Source organism: Mangifera indica, unplaced genomic scaffold (genome assembly GCF_011075055.1).
Source record: "Mangifera indica cultivar Alphonso unplaced genomic scaffold, CATAS_Mindica_2.1 Un_0049, whole genome shotgun sequence".
In the NCBI taxonomy this organism is placed as follows: domain Eukaryota; kingdom Viridiplantae; phylum Streptophyta; class Magnoliopsida; order Sapindales; family Anacardiaceae; genus Mangifera; species Mangifera indica.
In genome coordinates, this window is record NW_025401141.1 from 191,109 (window position 1) to 218,381 (window position 27,273).

At 34.8% G+C, this 27,273-nt stretch overlaps 4 protein-coding genes across 7 annotated transcripts; 2 read left to right on the plus strand and 2 right to left on the minus strand.

The window, feature by feature from the left end:
• Window positions 1-346: 346 nt before the first annotated feature.
• LOC123206788 lies at window positions 347-9,437 on the minus strand. The gene is made up of 6 exons (XM_044624030.1): window positions 9,181-9,437; window positions 8,130-8,275; window positions 2,747-2,790; window positions 1,657-1,682; window positions 1,296-1,584; window positions 347-810 (listed from the first exon to the last, which is right to left on the minus strand). Exons 1-6 carry the CDS (start codon window positions 9,293-9,295, stop codon window positions 621-623), a joined length of 810 nt encoding a protein of 269 aa, XP_044479965.1. The 5' UTR covers window positions 9,296-9,437; the 3' UTR covers window positions 347-620.
• Window positions 9,438-10,875: 1,438 nt separating this feature from the next.
• On the plus strand, window positions 10,876-12,594 carry LOC123206800 (translationally-controlled tumor protein homolog). Its single transcript, XM_044624049.1, has 5 exons — window positions 10,876-11,033; window positions 11,525-11,598; window positions 11,758-11,886; window positions 11,969-12,126; window positions 12,224-12,594. The coding sequence occupies exons 1-5, from the start codon at window positions 11,006-11,008 to the stop codon at window positions 12,339-12,341; spliced, it is 507 nt and encodes a 168-aa protein (XP_044479984.1). The 5' UTR covers window positions 10,876-11,005; the 3' UTR covers window positions 12,342-12,594.
• Window positions 12,595-15,573: 2,979 nt separating this feature from the next.
• LOC123206801 (kinesin-like protein KIN-13A) lies at window positions 15,574-22,702 on the plus strand. 2 transcript variants are annotated; one of them, XM_044624051.1, is made up of 15 exons: window positions 15,574-15,819; window positions 15,898-15,949; window positions 16,076-16,340; window positions 16,655-16,873; window positions 17,120-17,311; window positions 17,393-17,494; window positions 17,641-17,718; window positions 17,895-17,976; window positions 19,120-19,282; window positions 19,521-19,850; window positions 20,676-20,894; window positions 20,999-21,602; window positions 21,699-21,764; window positions 21,906-22,135; window positions 22,309-22,702. In XM_044624051.1, the coding sequence occupies exons 3-14, from the start codon at window positions 16,116-16,118 to the stop codon at window positions 22,086-22,088; spliced, it is 2,463 nt and encodes an 820-aa protein (XP_044479986.1). In that variant the 5' UTR covers window positions 15,574-15,819; window positions 15,898-15,949; window positions 16,076-16,115; the 3' UTR covers window positions 22,089-22,135; window positions 22,309-22,702. The 2 variants fall into 2 exon arrangements, with proteins under 2 accessions (XP_044479986.1, XP_044479985.1); XM_044624050.1 differs by having other exon boundaries at window positions 15,575-15,819; window positions 16,060-16,340.
• A 270-nt stretch (window positions 22,703-22,972) lies between these two features.
• On the minus strand, window positions 22,973-26,672 carry LOC123206802 (ubiquitin-like-specific protease ESD4). 3 transcript variants are annotated; one of them, XM_044624053.1, is made up of 9 exons: window positions 26,289-26,672; window positions 26,031-26,107; window positions 25,837-25,933; window positions 25,594-25,692; window positions 24,971-25,063; window positions 24,753-24,872; window positions 24,335-24,438; window positions 23,842-23,914; window positions 22,973-23,544 (listed from the first exon to the last, which is right to left on the minus strand). In XM_044624053.1, the coding sequence occupies exons 1-9, from the start codon at window positions 26,502-26,504 to the stop codon at window positions 23,482-23,484; spliced, it is 942 nt and encodes a 313-aa protein (XP_044479988.1). In that variant the 5' UTR covers window positions 26,505-26,672; the 3' UTR covers window positions 22,973-23,481. The 3 variants fall into 3 exon arrangements, with proteins under 3 accessions (XP_044479988.1, XP_044479989.1, XP_044479990.1); XM_044624054.1 differs by lacking the exon at window positions 23,842-23,914 and having other exon boundaries at window positions 26,289-26,554; XM_044624055.1 differs by lacking the exon at window positions 24,753-24,872 and having other exon boundaries at window positions 26,289-26,524.
• Window positions 26,673-27,273: the final 601 nt, after the last annotated feature.

The following is a 27,273-nucleotide window of genomic DNA, read 5'->3' on the forward strand; positions in this document are numbered from 1 at the left end:
TAGTTTTTCAAATTAACGGGGGAAAAATGAGATAAATTTTTAATTATTTAATATAATTGATAAAATGACGAATTTACCCCTTCATATAATAGAAAATATGTGGGTGGAACAAATAGATTAAACTTTGGATAGGTGTTTGGGTTTTTCATCTGGCATGAGTATGCTTTTGAAATGGCGCTAAAAAATGGGTGGGAAATAGTCCCTTTCCCTGTTGACAATAACTTCCTCCGATGTCACTGGCAAGTGCTGCCATTTTTTTTTTTCTCCCCTGTGAAACTAGAAATGATCTAAGAACAATGCCGAATCTCCATTACCGGAGATCCACACAGAGTAGGCAGGCAACAAGTAAATAAATATCATCCCGCTGAATATTATTTTGCAAGCTTGAAAAAGACTATCCATAAACCAAATTAATCGCCAAAAAGGTAGTCCAGGGTATTTATTCTATGGCCGAAACATCATAAGCAAACAAGCAGTTGTATCAGTTTCAAAAATTATTCAAAGCCTTCTACCAGCAAGTTCAGTTTTAGAAGGAAGAGTTTTATTTTCTGTGACACCTCAGATGCTTGATAATGTCACACAATGTTTCAGCCAGCTTCATTAGGTGCCAGGAAGGGCACCTAATCTTCTGGTGCCCAATGAATCTCCGCATCGTCTGGATTACATTCGTCAGGCAAAGCATTAACTTGTTCCTCGACACGCCGATGAACATGATTTGCCGGCTCCATGAAGTTCTGATAGATAGCAGGTTGGTGTTGTGCTGGAACACGTGCTTCTGGAAACCAGTTATGAAAAACGTAGGGTCGTCGCCTGTAGGATAACATAAAACCATGAATTGCAGGTCATAACATACGATCTACCAATATATTGTAATTGGGTGCAGTTCTGATTAGGCATGAACAACAAGCTCAAGAATCAACAGAACAAGAAGCATCGAGCCTACAAAGATGAAGTGCATGCGACAACATCATTGGAGCACAGATGCAACACTAAATCGGAAAAGTAAATTTGCTTATTTTCACATCTTAGTTGCAGACATCTAATGAGAATAAGAAAGACTAGACAGCTAATCTGAACAACATTGAAAGTGTTAAAAATTTGTGCAGGTAACTATTGATACAGTTAAAGATTACTTCTTTAACGTTCTGAACCAAAAATTAAAATCACAGCAAAAACTGTTTCTGATGCAAAGTTGTCCATGCCACATTAGAAATTCAATGGCTCTGAGAGATATATATTCGAAAATTTACTAACTAAATTTATCATGCAGGTAGAATGAAGCTATTGGAGCTTACCCATGTTCACGAATAATTTCATAACCACCTAATTCCATATTTGGCAGATTGGCACCATAATGACCCCCAGGGGCTCCCTGGATTCCAGATGAAACTAAAGTCCGATTTGTACCAAGAACATGGTTGGCATTTGGATGATGAAGAACATGGTTGGCATTGGGATGATGAATGATCATTTGGGAAGTAAATATCTCAGTGATCATCGGCTGTCCATGATGCTGATGATGATATTGATGAGCACTAGGGAAAACGGCTGGCATTTCAGCTTCAGCTATATCCTGATCAGCATCTACAAAAGAAGTTTACTAGATTAATTAATAACAATGATTCGATTTGATGATCAGCAATCCCAACAACTTACTATCCAAAGCTGGTTGCATTGGAGCCCTGAAAAATTAAAAGAAACAACGAGTGAGACAAAGTAGTCATATCCCTGATAACTTATAAGGTCCATGTGTACCATTTTCAACATGCGAAGAGTGTGGTTGGCAGTTTAATTTTTACCAAAGACTGGAAAAAGAAAATGTAAGACAAAGGAAAGTGGTAATACAGTCAATAAATCATTCCTCAATTTGCTAATTCACCATATAGATGCTTTGAACTAAATTTACGGACAAGTAGAAAGGCATCCCCAAGCCACTGGTTTAAACCCGAACTTAGACTGGCCGGTCCAACAGGGAACCGGTATCAAATCTGGTCCAAGTCAAGCTAAAACTTATTTTAACCATTGAACCACGAGTGAATAGTGTTGAACAGCAATTGACCATTATGTTGATGTCACATGGTTAAACCCCATTTTAAATTTTGAAGTATGCCATGTTGATTTCACTGGTTTGACCAGCCAATTGACTTGCGGACCAACCATTTGACTGAATCAACACCAAATCAGGGTCTAAAAGCATTGCTTCTACAATTTTCTTATTTAGGTATCATAATAAATGCAGTAAACCAGAAAAAAAGGAAAGAAGAGTTCCATACGTAGTATTTTTTAGGGTACTAAATAACTTTTTGCTAAAAATCATTTAGATACAATGCACCACAATTCAGAACACTAAATAAAAACATCATAATCTCTTAAATCAGAGTAAGAAAACTTCAGGTAAATGAATTCTTTCTTCATGAGCAGAAAATCAGATTTTGAATTTGAATCTTCAAAATTCACTAGGCAACAAGAATTCTTTATGATACAATCATCCAGGTCTGTTCCTTGGCATTGCCTCTGGACATAAAATGAGAACTAAGCATATGCAGATAAGTGCAGCAGCGAACATTTTTTCAAATGTCAAAAAGAAGCAAGTTGGATATTGAGGAGGGATGCAACATTCATAAAAATATAGCACATTTCTTTAATCATAAAGTATTTTTAAAACTTAACTATCACTGCTGTCAGCATTGCAAAATTTAAAGTACATAACCTAAAATCCTACACATGGGAGATCATGCTTACTCACCATCCATGAATTGGGCAGCAGTGCTGTCCAAGAAATTGCTGAAACTGTGAAACATCCACAGCCATACAATGTAAGAAAAAGGCATTCAACACCAATTATCAATTAATATGGCATGGCATCTATTAAAAGGACAAAAATGAGGTACACAAATTATTTCAATCAAAAGCAAAGTGCAACTACTTTGTAACAAGAAGTCCAAGAACGACATTTAAGTACCAAAAATATCATCAAGAGATAGCAGTCTTAAAGTTTTAAGACACATTCACATCAGTCAAATCATGAAAAACCAGCAGGTACACAGAAAAAAAAAGGCACAATCACATAAAAGGTGTGCATGTGAACACCCAGACAAAGAGCAGAAATAAAGAAGCGAGTGGGGCAAAGTAGGATATCTGATAGGTGGGTAGAGACAGCATTATATGTTTGCATATGAATTACAAAAGAAAATCCTTCTGAATTTCCATGTGGTGGTATTAAAGTGTACTAATACCTCTACAAGAATCAAAATAGATTTTCCAGGCCACAGTAATTTCTGAGGTATTAACTTCAAATTTAAAAACTCGCTTTTTCGGAGACCAAGTTCCACACTATTTTTACTGCCAATTTAATTCTATTTAAGGCATTCCTTATAGATGCAAAATGAAAATAAATGGTAATTAGTCCAATTACTTAATCATCAAAGATCTTTGTATCAACCTAGAATTCAATAACCTTAGCATCTACCCAAAGGCATTTCTAACTTTGGAAATGGCCCTTCAGGGTAAGTCTTAGGGGAGAAAAGCATGAAACTGGTTAATTAAAGGTCCTCAAGCACCTTGTTTCTCACAAATTTTTAGCAACTATTTGATGAAAGGAACACGGTCGCATACTCCCACCATGGTCATTTTCTTGTGTCTAATATTTACTAGCTAATTCACATGGTTCACGTAAGAAAGAACTACCAGGATCATACAAATGGTTCAACCGTATGACCTTCAAAGAAACTAGACTGAACAAGATTGTGTTCTTTCAATGGTACTGCCATCTAAGGAAAATTGAACACCAAAAGGAATTACTATAAATCTCGTTTTAAACTTACCTACTTGAATTGTATATCTTAAATGCCTATCATGTAATATTTATAGTTTAATGAACATTTGAGGTCTAAGCAAACATTTTATTCAAGCACGTGAGTAGCTAGATATGACCTGAAAATAAAAGACGTGAAGGTGACAATGATGGTAAACTTCACAACCACCGAAAAGTATCTAGAAAAGATAAAAGGGTACAAATAGATTATTGGTTAAACAACTAATAAATGGGTTTCGGTATAACTTACTCCCAAATCCCAGCTTAAAGCAAGGTGCTAACCACATATATATACCATTATAGCCCAACAACTTAGCGATGTGGGATAATTTCAACTTTTAGTAAAAAATCATTTCCAGAGAAAATGTGTTATTTTTTATAAAAATAAAAGCAATAAGGTTACGACTTAACTATGAGGTTCACCTAGAAGCAATCACCAAGAAACATGTGTGATAGTTCATTCGTTTACCAAAGAGAATTACTTTTAGTAGTTATTCAACGTCCATAGTTCAAACACAATTTTGCAAGAATGCAGTAAGTACCTTGACTTTCAATTTTAGCTTCCTATACTAGCTTAACAATATTAATGGTCAATTTTAAACAAAGAACCAAGATCAGCCTACTTAGGTATAGATGAGGATGGGAATTTAGCTAATACAAAGTCCCATGTGTGTTGAAAGAATAAGTTAACAAATTTTACTTGCCATTTTCCAATTAAAATCTTCTTCCTTTTCTAATCAAGCCAAAATTAAATACGAAGCAAATGATGATGATGATGGAATTATTCTATAAAGTAAAACCTATATTGGTCAAATGTTGTTAATTGACAGCATTTTTGGAAAAATTTATGACGACTACACTAATAAATGATAAAAGAAATTTCAAATTTAAGATGATTAAAATAGAGGGGACTACGAGTTGGTTGATTTAAATTTTCTATGTTTACTAAATACTATTCGTTGCTTTCAGTTTTGACATTAAAGGTTCAAGCATTCTTGCACATGCTCTTCTTAGAAGTTGTGGGCCCTTAACAACCCATTTCAAGTTATAAACAACAATGTAATAGTATATAGAAAGTGACGATCCAAAGAGGGTAAATTATAGCCTTATGGAAGTCTACGTCAAACCAAAGAAGGAGTTTTTTTTAACATAGATAATTGAAGCTCATATCAAGTTTGAGATTCTGTTAGACAGAGGCAAGACCACTTGAAAATTGTAGATACGTGGCAAATGAAATCATGGGTAGTTGGAGGAGAACATTGTATAAAAAGAGAAGAAAAGGGGGTGAGAAGGAGCGAAGACTTCTTGGAAAAGTTTTGGGCAACTTTGGTTGAGAAGAAGAGCCCCTAACCTCTCGAATGTTAGGAATTTTTGGGAGAGATTTAGCCTCTTGAATAGCCAATTAGTGACTGTTTTGTTATTCTATTTCAATAAACCATTGTTCCTCACCAAAATTGATTCTATTTTCTATCAATTTATTCCGTTTGTTTGGGTTAAGAATAGGAACCTAGCTAGGTTGCTAATAGATTCTCATTGACTTGAATACCCAATTTCATGAGTTAAAACATTTCAAAAACATTGATGAAGTCATCTCAAAATTTCTTAATTCCATATGCAACATGTTGTCATCATATATAGATTTTCACTTTCTAAAACAAGCACGTACCATGCTTGAAAAGACTTCTTAGGCAGTTGTGTATCCTTAAAGTCCTATGATAAGAGCTTGCTAAGTGAATCAAAATTACCAAGGCAATTAGGCAAACTTGACTAGTCAAAATAGTTCAAGGCAATCAACTACGAAATATATGCTTTCATTGTTGTATCCTTAATTACATAATTAATGATATATGTAGGCTTCCATAATCGAACATTTCAAATATATAATGGTTCTTCTAATAAACTCTAATACATGTAAGCTAGCTCTAGGATGGAAAGCAAGAAAGCCGCATGTAGCACTTGTGTCCAACATGCACAAAATGCATCCTTAGTTCTCCTTAATACAATTATAGTAGGACACTCAGTTATTTAAAGAACATTAATATCAAGATGGTATCTAAAGGGAAAGAATTGTAAATTAACTTATAATTCGTAAATAGGACTTAAGAAAATCCCGACAATTGATTCATGAACTTGAGACAAACCATAATATCATCATGCATCCATTAGGCTATCCAAAAATTTGTCAATACCCATTCTTTGATGTAATTTTAAATAGCTACAAATCGTCAACATTAGTCTCTATACAAAGAAATACCATAAAACCAATAAATTGATGATAGATTTCTCAATTCCACTCTTGGCCTTGAAAAGGTAATCTTTCTTATAGCTTAGTTAAAAGATTCTTCTTGTCTTTGTGAGCTACACGTTTTTACTAGAAGATATATTACATCATAAATCTCATAACATAAAGAGAAATCCGAAGACAGTTTGATCAAGAAGAAGTTTAGGATCTTTTGGATTGAATTTAATATTTCAGAGAATATATCAAATATATCCTTCTGTTATTCATGTAAAAGCTTTGATAAATAATACTTAAATGTAGTTTAACCACCATAGTATTTTGACACATTAGAGTATTGACATACTTATTAATTTATGAGATTTACTTTATCTAGTCTTTGACTTGCTATAAAATCAAAGAAGGAACTCCAACTTGCGAAGCAAGCTCAAGGGACTTCAAGATTATCAAAAAATATAACATTATATATGGACGTAACGAGCTAAAGAGGACAAATAACGGCCTTATGTTTAGGTTTTTAACATCGATTATTGAAGCTTATTAAGTTTGAGATTCTTGTTGAAACAAATACCCATTCTATGAGCAACAACATCTTAAAATGATTATTGATATCATCTCAAAATTTCTTAATTCCATAGGCAACATGTTCTCATCATTTTCTAAATTTCACTTTTCTAAGACAGGTATGTACCATCTTTGAACAAACTTCTTAAGCAACTATATATCCTTGGAATCCTATTACAGGAACTTTCAACATAAATCAAAATTTCCTAGGCAATTAGACTAACTCGACTAGTCACGAAATTCCCATAGTTAAAGCAATCAACTATAAAGCATATGTTTTCATTATTGTATGATCAACTCTATAATTAATTACCTGTATATTTTTCATAGTCCAACATTTCAACCATATAAGAATATGGTTCTTACTATGAACTCCAATGCATGTAAGCTAGCTTGACAAGCAAGAAAACCACATATAGCCGTCATGAACATGCAGAAAACGCATCTTAATTCTTCTTAATACAATTATACTGGAACACAATTTTTTTATAAAATTCATAACATCAAGAAATGTACAAGGAAATCCTTGTATAATTTACTTTCTTCCTCATGATATCTCAGCTAAGGATTCCTTTACTTGTGATAAACCAAAAATCTCATAACACTTCCATTAGGCTATCCAAATTTGTTACTTCTTAAACCATTATTTGTGAAAATTTTAGACAGCGACAAATTATTGGCATTATTTTCTATCAAGACAAATACCATAAAACCAATAAGTTGATGACAGATTTCTATATCAACCTCTTGGCCATGAAAATGTAATCTTTCTTGTAGCTTAGTGAGAAGCTTCTACTTGTCCTTTGTGAGCAACAAGGTTTCCATTTATAATCAAGAAAATATATTACATCATGATGTTTATTACACAAGAAAGTTTGATCAAAGACAACTTAGTATCTTTAAGAGATTGGATTTAACATTTGTAGAGGACATTTCCAATATTTTCCTAGTGTACATGTTTTTTCCATGTAAATATATCAGTAAATACAATGCAGTTCAACAATCAAGGTATTTAGACGCTATCAACAAACTTATCAATTTATGAGATTTACTCTATTTGTTTTTGAATTAGCTATAAATCTAAAGAAGGAGCTTTCCTTTTGAAATCAATAAAATGGAACTAATCAATCAAAAGTTGTTCAATTTGAGACAACACAATGTCTTACTTTATGTATGTGCAAGGAGCAAAGCATAGCTTTCCATCAATACACAAACATCCAAGAATATTGAATGTTGTATGAATTAAAGAAATAAATTTCAAATAATTTTGTAGCCTATCACATCCTTCAAAGCAATTTCTAAGAGAAGCATCAAATATAAAGTTTATGAAACCAAACCAAATAAGTTTTGCATAAAAGTACTGCAATTGTTATAACAAAATTATTGCATCCATTGTAGGAAAGTCAAGATGAAAAAACATTGAATACCAGAAACAATTTTAAAATTTAAGGGTAACACGACAATTTATTGGGATTGTTTAAGAATCATAAATCAAGGAGGCCCCTATTTTACCGTTTGGACATGTTGTTCATCTCCATCACCCTCCTGATCCACATCTTGTTCCATAATCTCAAAACGTCGCCATACACCATTTTCCATTTCTCGACAAATAGGACATTGCATAATCCCCGCAAAATTAAATGCAGAACCAATGCAATCTGAAAATGAAGCAGAATATTAGTTATAAAAGAACAATAAAGTTCAAATGCAAGCTATAATAATTGATACCAAGAAGAAGACATACAACATTTTTCAAATTAACTGTATATTAAGTTTCACAAGTACAAAACATACAGTTGGTTTTGACTTCTAAATGAGAATGAAACAACAGAGTATGTTAGTCCCAGGTGCCCCAATAGTGGGCAAGACTTAGTGTACTTGGAAACCAGGAAATAGAGTTTCACCGATGGATTGTGTAATTTCACTGATGCAGTTATATGAATACTACAATGTTCCACTCTCAAAGCACCCAATTCATCATATGCTTTTTACACAAACCAATTGAACAACCATTTTATAGTCAAATTTCAATAACATTCAATAGATATTTCCCCAATCAACAACTTTTTAGCATATACAAATTTTACAATCTATATAACTGTTTAAAGCATCAAAATTCAAGACAGGCAACCCACCATGCAACATGGATTGAACATCCAAACAAAAACGTGCACAACAATTAACAGGATATAATATTTTCCTCCTAATAATCTAAAAGTCTTCTAGAACCCAATTATAACTCAGTTTGAAACTGATTCTCGCAAATACTTGTGGTTTGTCATCAAGTGAAAGAGTCAGGGCTCTAAGAAACGGAACATGAACTTGTAGTGACAGACCCTCAAGCACAAGCCTCACTCAATAAATTTAATAACAGGCATGCCCGTAAGCCTATATATAATTTAAGCTAATTGTAATTTACACAGTCATTTTCCTGCCATTACATTGACCGTTGTTTGAAATCACCAACACAAAATTACAGGTAAATCCTCATAGAAAGCATAATTTCACTATACACATAAACGTCCATAACAATAACCAAAAATGCAAACTTCATATTACTGACCGAGGTGGAACAAATGGGAGCACTGGAGCCTGACAATGGAGCGGCCACAGGTGTCAGATAGCTCACCGCGGCAAATTGGGCAAACAACAGCTGAAGTTGCAGGTGCCTGAGCCATTTTTAATCAAAATTCTATATCTCTTTCACTCTCAGACTGGAAATTGCAACTGCAAAAGAAGTATAAAAACAAAAAACTGTTTTTTTATAGTGGCCCTGAGTCTTCATTGGCTCTTAAACAGTAAAATCTGGTGCATGCAAGATTGATTTGGCACTTCTTCCATAACTAGCACGCTTTTGAATGCTAAAAAGAATCCTCATAGTGTGTTTTGACATTTTACGCTCGACTCCACTGGAATGAAAAATTAAGACCAATCATTTCTGAACACGTAGCTATCAGGCTTATGTGTTGGTTATTGATTCGATGTTTTTAATTTATCAGGAATTTTGACTTTTGACTTCCGTGAAAACAAGAAAAATCACCCACATTTTGAGGGGTATTATAGTAATTTAAGGAATGAACTCAATTAATAAGCATTAATTATGGTTGAAGTAAGATTCTCTGGCATAATAGGATGTCATTGGCTCCTTTATGGGATGATGTAAGGTTGGTTACACTCAAAAGTCAAATATTTTTTTATCTTAATTTGTTGATCTTTTTCAATTTAAATTGATTTTGTATTAAAGTTTATTTAAATTCCGTCCAAATCAAAACCAACCCCTCTATGAAATTGTTTTTAACAACTTCAAATTATTATCACTTTAAGACGTTAAATATTAAAAATAGCGAAAATTTTGAATACCCACTTTATAAACTTTTGAGTGTGGCTATGAATTGAAAATCTCTTCCATGGATAAATTGAGTCAACTTGTTAGACTCAAATAATATATGATAGATTTATGTTACGATGACACAAATTTTGAACACAACCTAAATATGACATGATTTGACAAATTTATAAGGTGTGGCAAGACTTAGGAATAAAGCTATTGTTTCATGACCTTAGAGGAAGGCTACCGGATATACAACATGACCCACATAAATTTTCATTTTTGTAAAACGGTATGCAGAAAAAAAATAAAATTAAAAGATATATCATGTTATACTGTAAGTTTTGTCATGAATCTCGAGATTTTATGGGCCTTCTCAATTTTTTGAGCCTTAGCATGATATGACCTATGATATATTGAACCTTGCCATTTTAGGTGGATCCATTGTCATCATACATATGTATGTATGTATGCATATATATATACATACATGGCCCCCCTGAAATTTGTTGAATGTCTTTTTAATGGTTTTCCTAACAAATTTATTATTAATCAAACGAGCTAAACTTGATCTCAAATCAAAATTAAACTGATTTTTGTCCAAATTTGATTCAATTTAACTAAATCAAATTTACCCCTAATCAATACAACTTCACTTTCTTTGCGTATTAATTCTCCGTTTATATGTTAGATATCCAGAGACATTATTTAGAATATGAAATTTGGGATAAATAGCACGGGAAGCCCATTAAGCAACAACACAACAAAAGCAAAAAGAATTAAAGCCCACTATGATTCAGGCCTACTTATATCAGCCCAACCATTTCCCTGAACCCAATAAAAGTCGGACTCGCGAGGAATTTAGCATAAAGAATATCCTGATTCCGTAATTTAATAGTTGCGTAATTTTCCCGATTCTCAGCCAAACCCTAAGCCTATATAAAGCCGCTGTCCAGTTTTCTCTCACCCTTTCACTCTCTCACAACCGCAGCGTCTCTCTCTCCGCTGCTGCTCCGTCGATTTATTTTCTCGTTCGATCTCAGAGGGAGAGACTGCAATCATGTTGGTCTACCAGGATCTTCTCACAGGTAAAATTTTCTATAATTTTTCATATATTTGACGCTGATTGTCGCTCGACGGTTTTTTTAATATTTTTTCGTCCTGTGCCTTTAGTGCATCGATTAGATCTGTAGTAATTATGTTAAGTTCAATACTATTTGGATCTAGAGGGCTACTGAAAATTTCGATCTCATGTGTTACTGAGCCGTCGATTCAATCAAATTGGTTTAGTAATTTGCTTTGTTTATGTTTTGGTAGAGGTGTGATTGAATCATACATGGTTGAGTTACTATTGATCTTATGTGTTGCTGAGCCGTCGATTCAATCAAATTGGTTTAGTAGTTACTGTGTTTATGTGTTGATGGTGGTGTGATTAAATCATACATGGTTGAGTTACTATAGCATGTCATGGAAAATCGAGTAATTGATTTGGTTACCGTCCGGATTTGGATTTTTATTTTTTTTGAATAGAAAGCTGTGATTTTTATGTAATTCTTGAATGACTGAATATTTTTTTCAGGTGACGAGCTACTCTCCGACTCCTTTCCATACAAGGAAATCCACAATGGTGTGCTTTGGGAAGTTGAGGGCAAGGTTAGTTTCTCTTTGATTTAGTATTATGATACTCTTTTGATTTGAACATTTGAGTTTGTCGCTGTCTATCACATCCTTAAAAAACGTGATTGTACTTTGTTTATGATCGAAAAAGTAGTTATTTGTAACGATTTTTGTTAACGGTTTGTGTTTTTATAGTGGGTTGTTCAAGGAGCAGTTGATGTAAACATTGGCGCTAATCCTTCTGCTGAAGGTGCTGATGAGGATGAGGGTGTTGATGACCAAGCTGTTAAGGTGGTTGACATTGTTGACACATTCAGGCTCCAGGTTAGTTGATATTTTATAGTTACATTTATTTGTTTTTTAGTTATCTAACTGAAGATGACATATTTACTTTGGGTGCTTGCAGGAACAACCTGCTTTTGATAAGAAGCAATTTGTCACATACGTGAAGAGGTACATCAAGTTGTTGACACCCAAGCTAGAAGGAGAGAAGCAAGAGGAGTTCAAGAAAAACATTGAGGGAGCAACTAAGTTCTTGCTCACAAAACTCAGTGACCTTCAATTGTAAGTATTGTTTTGTCTATATGTTTGTCCGAGTCAAATCTTTTTCTGGTTTCAGTTATCACCCAGGCTTAAATGTGTCCTTTTGTGCTAATTACAGCTTCGTTGGTGAGAGCATGCATGATGATAGTTCCCTGGTGTTTGCCTACTACAAGGATGGTGCCACTGACCCAACATTTCTGTATTTTTCCCATGGTTTGAAGGAGGTGAAGTGCTAAAAGGTTGGGCAGCTGGCTTTAAAGATGAAGTGCTTGCTGTAATTCTAGTTTTATTTATTGCCTGCCCTTTTCCTAGTGTTACCTCTCTAATGGTTAGACTTGAGGTATTGGGTCTGCTTATTTGCGTTAATTGTGGGTTTCAGTTTCTATTTATTGTGTTTTATGTTTTGGTTGACTGGGCAAATAACAACGTATGTGTATTGCGTTCTTCAATTTTGCCAATGCCAATTTATGAATTTTGTTATTACCGATACACTCCCAGAGCTGCATCATTTAAGTATTAATGATGATGTATTATTTAAGTATTAAGAGTTTATTTGAAATTGTTTATTTGTAGGATGATGTATTATCATTAATATCTAAATATTATTCCTTATATATATCCATAAGATATATATATATATATATATATATATTTTAGAGACTGGCGTCGGTTTAGGACTTGGGCTTCTTTACAATCATTATAGAGCAACTGCCTGCCCAGAACAGCCCTGCGAGAACTCGCCCAGACATAAATAAACGAAAATAACAAGTGCCTGTGCAAAAATATAAAAACCTTCTGACCGCGCTGTGGCCTTGACTTCCAAGGACCAAACTGATGGCGTGGTGTTTATCAGTGATAACATCTCCAGGATGACCTTTCCCCTCGCACGTTATGCACCTGTCAGCAATATGTATTTGATAACTATACTAATCAACTATCATGCATGCCCAGTGTATTCTTAGAAGCTCATTTCTCCATAAAATATTATTTTCACCTAGAAATTAGGATTGGATTTGATGTGAACTGCTAGTTCAGCGTTAGATTCAAAATGAGTCAATTTGAGTTAAGATTGCCTAAACTTGAGTTCAAATTAAATTGATTTGAATCTAACAAGTTGTCCAAAAGGTTAAGCTGAATTTTCTTGATTCGTGCCTATGTTTTGGCTTGACTAGGCTGGAATCCTCCCTTACTTGGAATGCATCCACTCACACAAAAGATTTAAGTACTGATGCTCGAAGCAGAAGGCTTGCTACCCCGAGGAAAAATACCACACTGTATAGTGTGAACTGAACTCAATGATTTTTTGAGCCGATTTCTTCGCATCAACGTCCATCATTGATATAACACGAGTAGACGCTGCATGTTGCACGAATCAGATTTAACCATGCATGCATGCAACTTTGTCGAGTCTAAACTAAAGGCAAGGTTTTTGCGCAAGAACAAGAAGCTAAAAACTAAAACGAGGATGGATCTGAATATTTTTACTTGTCCAGGTCCTCCGAATCGAGAAAGAGCATTTGGAGAGGGTCGAGCATGAAGAGAATATTTGATCCAATGGAAACAAAAAAATTATCCAGAGCCCACTCTAATGCAAAGAAGCTGTGATTACTGTTGTCTACAGCCACCACCATCAATGGCTTCGCTGTATCAATCTCTTGCTTTCTTCCTTGACAAAACTGAAGCAAAATGCAAACTAGTTGAAGTTTTTTCGTATAGATCAGGCTTGTTTTGAGTTTGTGGGCTGTAGCTGAAATGTGTTGCTTGTGTTGAGTAGATGCATTAAGTGTTTTTGCGCAACCGCCGTGAAGTTTTTGCGGCCATTTGATCTCGGTTCTTGGCGATTGATTGATATTTATCATGACAGATAGATATTCAGGCTTGGACTGGGACTGAATTGCATGAGCCTGATCTAAACCACAGTCTTATTCAATTCTAAATAGTTAAATTACAGTATGAGTGCCATAATTTCATAAAGGTTTTAGCCTTAATCTAGGATTAAATATTTTATTATTACTGTCAAATAAATTTCCATCGAAACATAGCTTTCAGGGTTGGCATGGCCGGTGATGTACTTTTGAAAACTACTCAGAATATAAATTATGTTCTCAACTTCATCGCGCTGCCAATTGGCCATTTCAATTTCAATAATTAAATAATATTTATTTTTTTACTAATATTTATAAATGGCCAAAGGACTTATTACCACCCAAAGTATGTTATTTTTTTTAAGTTTCTACCTCTTAATTGTGAAAATTCTATTTACATACTTATATATAGTTAAAAGTAACTGAATCTGTTAGTTATATCATTTTCCTTTCTCTCACACCCTAAAAACTAACAAATTTTTTCAATCTAAGTTTTCAAAAATAACATTTTTTCTCTACGGTTTCTAATTTTTCATATTCAAATTTTTTGGGAACTAAAAAACTTTTTTGATAATCTCTAGACAATATCGTTTCTTCTACAACAAGTTCTCCTTCTGACATATACTCCTTTCGATGTTATGTGATATCATCATTATTACAAAATGAAGATGACTCTCTGCGTCAACCGTCTTTGTGTCTCTATCTATTATGAGTATTTTCAAAAAGGGTTCATATTCATGTTAAGTATTTTTAAAATAATTATAATTAAGATTATACTCAAATAGAGTATCTTTCTAACCGATAACACTAAAAAATACCATAGAAACACTTATCAACACAAACTGCCAACTGTATCTAAATGAAAGGACTGAGCAGAAGGGAATGTTAAGAGACTTCAATTAAAAAATAAACTGTTATGAACCGTTGGATCTCACCCACATAGCCTTCAAGCTAAAGCAAGACTTTAGTCACCCACATCCACCAACATGATTTTTCTTTACATGGCCCACTATGACTACTACAACACACCTTAAAAATGACCCTTTTTTAAATTCTTAAACTAAGATTTTTTTTGGGGTCATTTTTTATAATTTTATTTGCTGCCTAACTCCATTTCCATGCAAGTTTGGAGGAGAGGGAAGGTCCATCAAGAAACTGATAAAAGAATAAGTTTGGGAAGGACTATTTAGGACAGCTAGAAAAATTCAGCCTGAGGCTTTTATTTATGTAATTACTGTTATCATTATTTTTCTTTTTTCCTTTTTTGACCCTTGGTTAGTGGTTACAATAAATATTATTTTAATATTGTTTTTATACATTAATAAATTTATTTTATCATTAATTAAATCGGTCAAATGACCCGTGAACCTTTAAAGGTCGCATCCGGTCTTAAAAGCATTGATGGCCAACCATCAACATATTTGATTTTGTTCATTATTTTATGGGAAAATCTAAAGAAAGAAGTTTCTTGACAACCGAACAGCACCAGGCAAGGGTATTTTTGTCACTAAAAATTTTAAGGAGTTTCAGATTCTGCAACAAAGGCAAGAGCAAATTGGTCATTCTACAAAATCAAAACAGCAGTTCAATAATTTTGAAAAGACAACGTACCAATTAGAATGGATTATATCTGTGTCTCACAGAGTATATTCTAAATGATTAAATCGTCTCGTGGAGCTTCTGGCTTGGCTATCATCATCATCTCTTACATAGTCTATAAAATAAAATAATAAAAAAAATTAGGGTTCTACTTTTGCTTTTAATTTCTCCCCTTCAGAGTTAGATCTGATCATTTCATTGATTTTCAAACCATTTTTAATCTCAGATCTCAGTCCATTGTCACAATTCGGTAATTTGATCTCCATTGTATTTTTATTTTTGAAAATGTTGAAACTGTTTTACAAATTTGTTTCGATTTGTGTTTTAGGTTGATTTCAACTCTTACATGTCCGTCTTTGGATTCGGATTTTCTCCTCTTTGTAAGTATCGGTGAAATCGTAACTGTTCATTTTGTTAGCGATGATGATCTTGTTGCTGTTGTTTTTTTTTTTTAAATAATTATAGTTTTCGTTTTTGGATGTGGATGAAGTGGTGTCGTTTAACAGATCTTGAAAATTGGCTCCACAAAGGCGGTCGCAGCGCCACATGGGTGGCCAGATGCAGCAGAGCAATGCTGCAGCGGCGACGGCGCTGTACGATCACGCAGGTGCCGGCGTCGGTGGGTCCATGCATAACAATGCGGGTCCCACAAGCGATGCCGGCGATGCAGTTATGGCCCGCTGGCTCCAGTCGGCAGGACTGCAGCATCTGGCCTCTCCCTTGGCTTCTACGGGCATCGATCAGCGCCTCCTCCCCAATCTCCTCATGCAGGTACCGAAAATTCTTCACATAGCTGTATCTTGGCTTGTTATTATTGTCTGTTTCATTCCATAGGAATTAAATATTGGATTTTGGTTGAAAAGCGACTTTATTATACTCTGCGTGAATTTACGTGAAGATTATGTATTATGTTTTGTTAAGTTTACAGTTTAGAGTGAATCCTTAAATGGATTATTTTTATTTTTCTTTTGTTATAATATTTTTAAAGGGCTGTTGATAGTTTAGATACTTTCACATTTAATTTATATGTATTTGTATGGTTTTGCACTTCATGAGATGACAAGGTGTTGTGTGTCATTATTAAGGGTTATGGAGCACAATCTGCTGAAGAGAAACAGAGGCTTTTCAAGTTAATGAGAAACCTCAATTTTAACGGGGAATCTGGGTCTGAGTTGTATGCACCAACTACACAAACTTCAGGAATAACTGCATCAGATGCATTTTATTCTCCAGAGTTCAGGGGGGATTTTGGAGCTGGACTTTTGGATCTTCATGCTATGGATGATACAGAACTTCTATCCGAGGTAGGTTCGTTATAGGGCACTCCATCTCTGCTGCTGGAGATTTTTAGGTTGCTTTATTACATTATTTGTATTATGAAGCTAGAATGGCTGCAGTAGTTAGTTTCTTTTATGGTGTCTTACTTTGAATGGAATAAAATGGAATAGTTTTTCATGACAGCATGTCATATAAATTTAAGTTTCCTTACTTCTCTTCCCTCCATTGTTGCGTTTCACTGTATAAGATGCGGATTTTTGCACCCATTGCAGCATGTTATTTCAGAACCATTTGAGCCATCCCCGATTATGCCTGGTGTTAGCAAAGGGTTTGAAAATGACTTCAATCTGACAACAGGCCAGCAGCAAAAGGAGCACAATGATGCAGATGTCTCAGCTTCAGTTCTCACAAATGAAAAAGAGATCAGTGTGAGAGAAAATAATGTTGCTAAGATCAAAGTTGTGGTATGTTAGTTCTAATAGAAGTGAGCTTCTCTAAAAGTTAGTATTTTCATATGTGTGTATAGCTCATTCTATTGTGTCTAGGTTCGTAAAAGACCATTAAACAAAAAGGAGGTCGCACGGAAGGAGGATGATATTGTATCTGTGTCTGACAATGGTCTTACTGTCCATGAACCCAAGCTAAAGGTTTGTTTCCCATCAATATTAGAACCTTTTATTTAATATCTCTCAGATGAATGAGTTGGGTTTACCAGATACTAGCCTCATAGGGTCTATTTATCCATCTTGTTTTGTACATCTTGGAAGGACTAACTTTGGTTTTAATGTGAAAGGTGGACTTGACAGCATATGTGGAGAAGCATGAATTTTGTTTTGATGCTGTTCTGGATCAGCATGTCAGTAATGATGAGGTAAACTCTTCTTGTCACTCTGGCATACAAATCTTCTATGCTTATGATTTTTTTTTTATCTTGTTCCAGGTGCTCTATTTTTAAGGAACTGTGTCAATGAGACTATCATAAAAGATGTGTTGATTAGCCATTTTTTATATTGATGGCATGATTGCTTATCGTGTTTGCTTAAACAGGTATATCGGGTTACTGTAGAACCAATTATTTCAACCATTTTTCAGCGAACAAAAGCTACTTGTTTTGCATATGGACAAACAGGTGTGTGGAGATGCTATTTTCCCTATCAACACTTAATGCTAATTATGCTAGTTTCTTTTATACGCTTGAAGCTCTATTCCTGTAGAAGAAAGTAGTTTTGGGTTCATACAAATTGGGATGCTCCTTGAGCAGTGACTAGTTTACTAACTGTTGTGTTTGTGGATGTTATAAGTAGTGTTTCTAAAATTCTGTGCTAAAGTCAATTTTGGGAATGCGGTTTGCAATTATTTTGCTGTCTTTTGTTTGTATAATCACTCTATGGTTCTATTTCCAATAGTGCTTGTTGTCTTACCATCTTCTGTGATTGTGATGGTCCCTTTAATTTCTCTGGAATTTTCATTTTTATCTGTGGCTTTGTAAATTTTTTCTTGACATAAAAAAATAATAGGCACTCGAGCCCCAAGTATGTTAACTTTGGTGCAAGAAAGAGTAGCTTCTTTTGACATTCATATTACATATTTATTGTCAGTGATGCACTTGTTCCTTTACATGTTATCTTATACTCTGCATTGACAAAAATACGGGAAGTGTTTTTGGGAACCACTGTGCTACTTTATCCTGTGAAATTTCTCATGTTATAGTAAACAAGATTCTGTGCTGTCGTTATCACAGCTCATGTATATAATAAGGTTGAGGTGAGATGTTTACAGTCTATTTAATATGCATCTGTAGTTTTTAATATGGTGTATTACTGGCTAGGATTTAGAAGATAATTTGTACAAGGAGGTTGATGCATATTAACGTGCATTGAAATCTGTTTAATGCAACAAAACCTAGTACATGTTGGAAAAAGTTACTAATTCTGCTCAACAAAGAATGATATTAAACTAGAGACATCTTTTGGAATTTATGGTACTGAGATTAGATTTTCAGTAATTTTATTGATTTTTCCTGTTGTCCCCTTTAGTTATTTTTTATGCCTGCTTAGAAAATGGCTTATTTCTGCACAAGAATAAGATTTTAACTGGTGACAATGTATGGAAGTTACGGTGGCACTGTTCTTAATTAGTTAGTCGTTTGTTGCATTTTCTTGTTGTATTTGTCAGTTATTTGGTATGCTTGCTAGTTTTTCCTGAAGCTAGGCACATATTCGTGCTACAGAAAAATCGAATACTAATGTTCAATCCTTAATTTTATTTTCAGGTAGTGGCAAGACATATACAATGCAACCTTTACCTCTCCGAGCAGCAGAAGACCTTGTTAGATATTTGCATCAGCCTGTATATCGAAATCAGCGGTTCAAATTGTGGCTTAGCTATTTTGAGATATATGGTGGAAAACTTTTTGATCTTCTCAGTGATAGAAAGTAAGGATCTGCTATTTGTTTTACCTTATCTCTCTCTCTCTTTTTTTTTTCCCTATCAGTGCATCATCTGTTCTCTTCTTGCATTTGTTGTGATTCTTATAAGTAGGTGTTCATTTCTATGTATTACTATGTACATACATTTGCATGTATTCATGTGTACAAGTACCTATTTGTGCTTTGTAATGTCGATGGTGCAATTTTTTTTTCTTTAACAAATTGTTTTATTTTTCTCAAATAGGAAGCTCTGTATGAGAGAAGATGGACGACAACAAGTTTGCATTGTCGGACTGCAAGAATTTGAAGTTTCTGATGTGCAAATTGTAAACGAATATATTGAGAGGGGCAATGCTGCAAGAAGTACAGGAACTACTGGTGCCAATGAGGAATCTTCTAGGTCTCATGCCATTTTACAACTTGTTGTCAAGAAGCACAGTGAGGTAAAAGAATCTAAGCGGAGCAATGATGCAAATGAATCTAGAGGAGGGAAGGTTGTTGGAAAGATTTCTTTCATTGATCTTGCTGGTAGTGAAAGAGGTGCAGACACCACTGATAACGACCGTCAAACTAGGTGAGCTTTTATGCATTGTTAGATCTTTCCTCTTTTGCCTTTGGGTTTAGCTCTAAGGTGGTCTACCATGGTTTTGTATGGGAGTTACGGTCGAATCTTTTGTTTGCTGATATAAATTGTGTGGACATTGAACAATTTCCTTTTCTTTGTTTATTTAATGTTTGCTGCTTGTTAATTGAGACTGAAAATGATGGTAACCAATGGTTTTGGCACCTTTAAAGATGAATTTCATATATATAAGACTAATTTCATTACATATGTTTTTAAGGACACATTTAAGGGGTGTTTATTAAATGCTGTATGATGTGCATAAGTGTTTAGTAGCAAATGCCTGCAAAAGCTAATGTGAGAATCCAAGAAACAAGAGTGAAATTAGCTCAAAGTGAAAATTTACATCTAAAATGCTGTCTTTCTGCCTGGCATTGGGTTGCTAGATGTGACAAGGTTAAGACAATCAAATTCAAATAGTAAACCAGACTAAGCTCAAAGCTGAGAACTAATCAAGCTGTTAGTTTTAACCTGGTCAGTTAGATCAGACTGTTGCTTTTTCTGTGGCCTATGAATGTTGCTGCTTGGTGACATATGCACCACTGTTAGAAACTTCAGCTTGATGTATTTACGGTCAGCTGTTGTTTTGAATTGATCTTGCTATTGGCAGCTGTTAACTAGATGGTATGACTATAATACTTATTTCTGTGGCATTTATAAATAATTTTCAGGCTGTTAATTTCTTTTGGGTAGACATTCCTAGTATTGCAATTTCATTTTGTTTCTCTGGTAGGACTGGTGTTGCATTTGCTGATACTAGTTTTTGTTCATTATCAGGATTGAGGGTGCGGAAATCAATAAGAGTCTTTTGGCTCTTAAGGAGTGCATTCGTGCTCTGGACAATGACCAGATCCATATCCCATTTCGTGGAAGCAAACTTACAGAAGTTCTGCGTGACTCCTTTGTTGGCAACTCGAGGACTGTTATGATCTCTTGCATATCTCCGAATGCAGGATCATGTGAGCACACCCTCAATACATTGAGATACGCTGATAGGTAATGCTTATTCTTATTTTGATATTATGCAAAATATATTACTAGTACCATTGATTTAATTGTTTTATGGTTTTTGACCAATGGCTCTCTACATAAATTTACAGGGTCAAAAGTCTCTCCAAAGGTGGGAACACAAAAAAGGATCCGGTTGTAAATTCTCTACCACCAGTTAGTAAAGATACTTCATCAGCATCTTCTATTCCAGTTACTGTTGAAATGGAAGATGCCTTTGAGCCACAAGAAGTTAAAATGGTTGATATAGGTAGAAAAGTCATAGAAAAAGAATCTCTTTCTTATAATCCTACTGTTGATGTTGACAAACAGCAATCAAGCTATTCTTCTAACCATTCCTTCAATGGAAGAGAGGAAAGCGGGGTGGTTTCTGGCTCAATGGACAGGGAGAGGTTTGAAATTAATAATTCTTATGGTGGTTCCACAAGTCAAAAGATGCACCCATCATATTCCCAAACTAATATCGATACAGAAGAGAAAGTGCAAAAGGTATCACCACCTCGAAGAAAAGCATCTAGGGATACTGAAAAATCAGACAAGTTGGGGAACTGGCACAGAAAGGATAGTAGTGGTTCAGATTTCTCCACCACTTATGCCAGGCAGCAGAATACAGGAAGTTTCAACACAAATAATGTTGGACCTAGTCAATTGGAACCTGAACCTCCTTTAGATGGCAATATTAATGCGTTACTGGAGGTTGGTGATCCATGTGGCATTGTCCACTACTTACTATTGTTTAATCATGTTAGGAGCTTTGTATACATGTTGCTTTAAGCATTTGAACTCTTGTAGGAAGAAGAGGCCCTAATTGCAGCTCATAGAAAAGAAATTGAGGATACAATGGAGATTGTTCGTGAAGTAAGTGATGTTTTTCAACTTTTTATAGATTGAACTAGATAAAGTATTTATCAAGTAGCACTGGTTTTTTGTGTTCTGCAGCATGGAAGTGCATATCGTGTGTTTCTCATGCTGCATTTTATTGTTTGGTTTGGATGTCAGGAAATGAAATTATTGGCAGAAGTCGACCAACCAGGCAGCCTCATTGACAACTATGTGACCCAATTGAGTTTTGTGCTTTCACGCAAAGCAGCGAGTCTGGTTAGCCTTCAAGCTCGACTTGCCAGGTTCCAGCACCGCCTCAAGGAACAGGAAATACTCAGCCGGAAGAGAGTTCCTCGTTAGGCAACAACATTTCATTTTCCTCTGCATTGCTGACTGCCGCCTATCTTGTAATTCTTCTCTCCTGTATTGTATTGCAATATGATTTTCTCATTGTTGAAAGATTTTTGTTTATTTTGCTGTAAATGGCTCCATTGTTGATGTCACCAAAAAATGTGCTTAAGCTAAATAATAATATATATATATATTTTTTTGGTTTCAAAATTTATGTTTGTTTTGGCAGTTGAAACACAGGCAGCCGTGTTTAAATGTTATGTGGGAGGAAGAGAGAGAAATTGCAGGGCCAAATTGATTGCCATGCCAAGCATGATTGGTGTTGACATCCAGAATTGTGGATTTATATGATTGAAAAGTGGTGAAAGCGTCTGTTTGTTGGTGAAGGGTGGATTGTCAAATGTATGTATTTTCTTGGATGTATTGTTGCTGAGTTTTTTTATGGATTTGTGGCTGTGGATGCTGCTGGTGAGGTGACTGGGGAAAAGAAAAGGAGAAATGGAATAAATTACTCTGGAATTTTTTTCTTTCTTTTTTGTTGTTATTTTTACTCTAATGAAGTATGCTTTTGATATTCTAATTGAAGATTCAAAAAATAAAAAAATAAAAAAATATTCATCCAACCACTTTATTTCCCAGTAAGGGTAGATTTGAATTGATTCGGTTTGAATTTTAAATAGTTAGTTTTAAGTTTGCACTCATTTAAATTGTTTGAAATGTTGTTAGAGATCACTGCCGGATAAATGCTATCAGCAACAAGATTGAATTAATTTGAATCCAGTACTAAATAAAACTTAAATATGCATTCAAAAGCCCAGTCTGGTAAGAAAAGAGCAGTTGAATATGCTATTCAAAAATCAACACTGTCACTGATGATCAACCCAGCCCCAGGGTACAAACAAGAAATTTCTCATTCCTTAAATTTCAATTTTCATCATTACAATTGCAGAAAAATATGATACTCAAGATAGAGCCTTAGTAAACCAGCAAAAAAGATCGACCAAGATGCAGAGCAAAAGAGACCCAGATGCAAGTAAAACTACACAAAACTCCTAAACATTTTCCAATAAGCAACGCCTCATTCTTGCATATACAAAATATAAACCACTCAATGCTCCTGCATCTTACTCATCTTACCAGCAAGGATTATAATCTTTGATCTGTCAGCCAATCTAAAAACCAAAACTTAAGCATACTCAATCACTCTTAAGATCTTCACAAAGGTGACAGCATCCTCACACATCTACCATGTCATTAGGGAGAATTCTCTGGCGTACCACATTATGTTATTAAATTAGCAGAATCCCCAACCATCTCCCCATACAAGATCTGCTATCAGCTCATCGGTGGAATAATGATAGTGAGCCACAGGAAGTTACAAATAGCATATTCACTCGTTCAATCAATCAGCTCTCAATCTCAGGATCTCTTTTGCTGTCCTCACCCGAAAGTAGGGCATGTGACTCTGCAAGGAAACAGAAATATGAATTAAAAGAGTTGAAATATGGCATGCAATGCCAGCTTTTCTCCATAATGCAATCATGAGAGGGCAGATATTTAGCAAATATGCCATATGTGGATGCCCACACCAGTATCATTTTCCATTAACAAGAAAAAATACATAAATATACTCTTTCACCCTAATAATATATTTGGCATGAAGTTTCCATATCTACAATGGTGTATACTTAAAAACAAAAAATTACATAAAAATTTACAAATGCACAGTTGTGCAGGAGAGCCAAGTTCCTTGTCTCTTTACCTGGTCAAAACAAAGCCCTAGACCTCTGCTATAAAAGTCAACATATTTGAGCATAAACATACCACAGTCAAACCTGTTTGGGAGAGAAAGTTCAAGCAGAAAACCATAAATAGTTAGATGGACGCACAGGAAAACATTATGAAACTAGAGTATTTGGCACTTGAAGATGCCTGACTAAATAGGGGAAAACAAGATTTAATTAGAATAATCTAGAGGAGCATGGTTGATCACCTGAACTTTAAAATTTGAAAAAAAATGGCCTATTGACTTTAACAAAATTTTCAAAAATATGCTACAACCAAAATATTACATGTAAACTTATTTCCTGGACTCGAATTTTCAAAATTGATGTAATCTTGTTTATTTATTTCTTAATCCAAAATTCCGTTTATGAAATCCATATAGAAATAGCTTCTTCACATGCATATCTTTCCACTTTGAAAAATCTTCAGTTGTAATTATTGCCATATACGAAAATATAAAGAATACATACCCATTCTTCTGTTCGGGAAGGTCTTCAACAAAGTCTTGCTCCCAAGCACTTACATCTATGTCCTTTCCACTCTTGTCCTTCACTTCATCCACGTAATATCTAGCCTGGCCCACACAAATAACCAATCAAGAAACTTTGCAACAGCTGGATGACTGAATGAAGATCTTTAAAACAAGAAGTAAACAGTTCAATTTCCCAATATACACAATTTTGATCAGCGATAAACAAGACAGGCAACACAATAATGAAAAGTTGCAAATTCAAGTGGCTGAACAATCATGTTGGTCTTCATCACAGAGTAAATTTGTATAAAGACAAAACCCACCTGTGCAAGCTATGAAATCCTTTGAATCGATTGACTACATGAATCTCACAGTGTGAACTTTATAATTACAAGAATAAGATTACTAAAACATACCAGGGCACTCAGCACTTTCATATCCATTCCTTTTAGTGAATCAAGATACTGAAATTTCTTATCCTTTTTATTAATAACAGCTAAGCACCAATGAATTTCCTTGTGGATAGGGACAAATATCTGAGCCCAAACGAAGAATCAAGTCAAAGATAAGTGCAATATTCAATTTAAAACAAAAATAAAAAGTTAAAAAAAGGTATGGTGAACAAGAAATTTACTTTATCACACTCAAGGAGAGTGTATCCCAACTTCCTGATGGATGTCCATCTTTTAACTGCTTTATAATCATAGCCATTGTTCCCACTCACTAACTGAAAAATAGTAACATAGGAGAAAAATAGCATCAGAGACATAAAGGAGATATGGGGATAAGATGAGAAAATTTTACTTAAGTAGGAAACAGCATTTTTAAGTTCTAAAAACAGACCTAAAACTCATCTTAGATGAACAAAGTAAAATGATAAAAGTGAGCACTGCTCAGATAATTACTGATAAAAGAAATGTGTAGAATGATTTATAAGGAAATAAATCAGCATACCATTTCTTATCTTCTATTACCACTGGAATACTAAATCCCAGAAATAGAAGAAAATGATATCCATTGTTGTCTTGCTGATATAATTTGATACAATGTCCAACAGCATGGAAAAACAAAGGCAGAAGTCTGGCAATTAATTATATTGCAGAATGCAGAAACAATACTTGTATTTTCTTTCACTTTTCAGAAATGATGAAAAACTTGATTAGAAATGAACAAAGTATGCAGCTGAGGACAATCAGTGTTCACATAGACTATCTATAATTGAGATTACTGAAAACATTGAGGAAACAAGTCACTTACCTTCTTGTAAAAAAATGTGCTGAAGTAATGGCATTTCAGAAACTTCTGTGGATCTCTCTTTTCCCTGTCTTTCAGCAAGCCAAGATACACATTTATGACCTACAAATGAGAAAATGCATACACATGAGAAAAAGAATGACTATCCACTAATCTCAAGGTAATCCCTAAAATTATTAGGATGTGAACAAACTAAATTTTCCCTTCTTATACAAAATTCTGCAAAAATTAAGCCTCAAATGATACCTCATCATTCAACCATGCACCTGGCCTAAGGCACTGAAGAACTTGTCCAGTAATGTCAATCCGTGTCCCTGGATCGGTGACCAAGACCTGCCTCCTCCTGCATGAGAAAGTTCCAGTTGTTTGTCTTAGCATTTGAGCATTTGTAAAAACAACAACCATTAAACCACCCAAAAATAACATCATTTGGTCATTACCTAGTAGGAGCAAAAGCACAATCAACCTCAGCTTCTTCCTCCTCTGTCAGAGGGACAAAGGGTTCACAAGGTGCTTCCTGAAATGAATTATCACCAGTTCTCAGCGTCATATAATAAATAGGGCAATCCCTATTTGCCAAGGTCCCAAAAGTAATTTCCTTGATGTTAACAACAGTTCTATCATTTAATTCCAAAAGCAACTGTAGCATCAACAGTTACAGCAGAGTTCTAAATATATAACAAAGAAAATGAACATACCTCTACCAGTTTTTCATCTACTTGCTTAACAGGCTGCAACAGCCTGAGAGAATCACGACGCTTCTCATTCAACTCAATATCAAACCCTATTGACTTCAACTTAGCATCCCTCCCCTGTGCACTCTCCAACAACTTCTTATACACCTCAACATCTGGCACGCCGATCAACTCTCGATTTAAAGACAATGAATCTAAAATCTTCTCTGCACTCTCCATCTCAACATACCAACATCAGCAACACCATTATTCATATCTGCAGTGACCACGGATGAAGATGACTGCTGGAAATTATTAAGATATCTCTCCTCCACAGCCTTCCCACTAATTTCCCTAACAGATGCCTCAAATTTCTGATGCTTTTCATTCTCAATAACCTCAACTTCTTCAACACTCGAATCATCCGAAACAATTTCCTTCTTATCATGATGTTCCTTACCACAATCAATCACTTCCTTATCTTTTCTCAAATACCTAATTGTATCTAATGCAGTTTTCTTCGCGTCAACTAAGCGAGAAGTCAACAAATTACCCATAGCAATACCTGATTGTTGATTTTCACTGTATCCACGCGCACTTTTCTGGTTCGAATCCTGTTTTAGCTTTTCCAGAAATCCAAATTTAAGTATTCTGGAAGGAGCATGAACTTGTCTTTTCAGAGGGTTTTTGGCTTCTGGATACCTAGAGATTCTCGAGGCCGTGCTGTTCGATGAAACTAAGTCTTGGTTTGGGGTATGCTGCATGAAAGATAACGGGGTCGTTTAGAAACGTGTGAGTTTTGATATGGACTTTGAAGATGATTCAATGACAAGTACTCGTCGCGACGTTTACGATTGCTCGTAAGAGCGCCCATAACTGTTGAAATTGTAAAACTCTAAAAACTTGAGACCCATTTAGAAAACCCATTTTGCAGAGAATTCATGTAAAAACCCCAGACATAGCAATGCAACTGAATAAGCAAATATCACTGAATTCAAAAGAAAAAAAA

What these genes read in the sequence shown, in the direction of transcription:
- LOC123206788 (XM_044624030.1), bottom strand. Translation starts at nt 9,295, where the DNA reads ATGGCTCAGGCACCTGCAACTTCAGCTGTTGTTTGCCCAATTTGCCGC. An exon ending in AATGCAACCAGCTTTGGATA is followed by an intron (nt 1,585 to 1,656) that starts GTAAGTTGTTGG and finishes CTTCTTTTGTAG; the next exon opens with ATGCTGATCAGGATATAGCT. An exon ending in GAAATTATTCGTGAACATGG is followed by an intron (nt 811 to 1,295) that starts GTAAGCTCCAAT and finishes GTTATCCTACAG; the next exon opens with GCGACGACCCTACGTTTTTC.
- LOC123206800 (XM_044624049.1), top strand. Translation starts at nt 11,006, where the DNA reads ATGTTGGTCTACCAGGATCTTCTCACAG. An exon ending in CTACCAGGATCTTCTCACAG is followed by an intron (nt 11,034 to 11,524) that starts GTAAAATTTTCT and finishes TATTTTTTTCAG; the next exon opens with GTGACGAGCTACTCTCCGAC. An exon ending in TTTGGGAAGTTGAGGGCAAG is followed by an intron (nt 11,599 to 11,757) that starts GTTAGTTTCTCT and finishes GTGTTTTTATAG; the next exon opens with TGGGTTGTTCAAGGAGCAGT.
- LOC123206801 (XM_044624051.1), top strand. Translation starts at nt 16,116, where the DNA reads ATGGGTGGCCAGATGCAGCAGAGCAATGCTGCAGCGGCGACGGCGCTG. An exon ending in TTTTGCATATGGACAAACAG is followed by an intron (nt 17,977 to 19,119) that starts GTGTGTGGAGAT and finishes TTTTATTTTCAG; the next exon opens with GTAGTGGCAAGACATATACA. An exon ending in GATCTTCTCAGTGATAGAAA is followed by an intron (nt 19,283 to 19,520) that starts GTAAGGATCTGC and finishes TTTCTCAAATAG; the next exon opens with GAAGCTCTGTATGAGAGAAG.
- LOC123206802 (XM_044624053.1), bottom strand. Translation starts at nt 26,504, where the DNA reads ATGGAGAGTGCAGAGAAGATTTTAGATTCATTGTCTTTAAATCGAGAG. An exon ending in TGTGCTTTTGCTCCTACTAG is followed by an intron (nt 25,934 to 26,030) that starts GTAATGACCAAA and finishes TTTCTCATGCAG; the next exon opens with GAGGAGGCAGGTCTTGGTCA. An exon ending in TAGGGCTTTGTTTTGACCAG is followed by an intron (nt 23,545 to 23,841) that starts GTAAAGAGACAA and finishes GTTTCCTTGCAG; the next exon opens with AGTCACATGCCCTACTTTCG.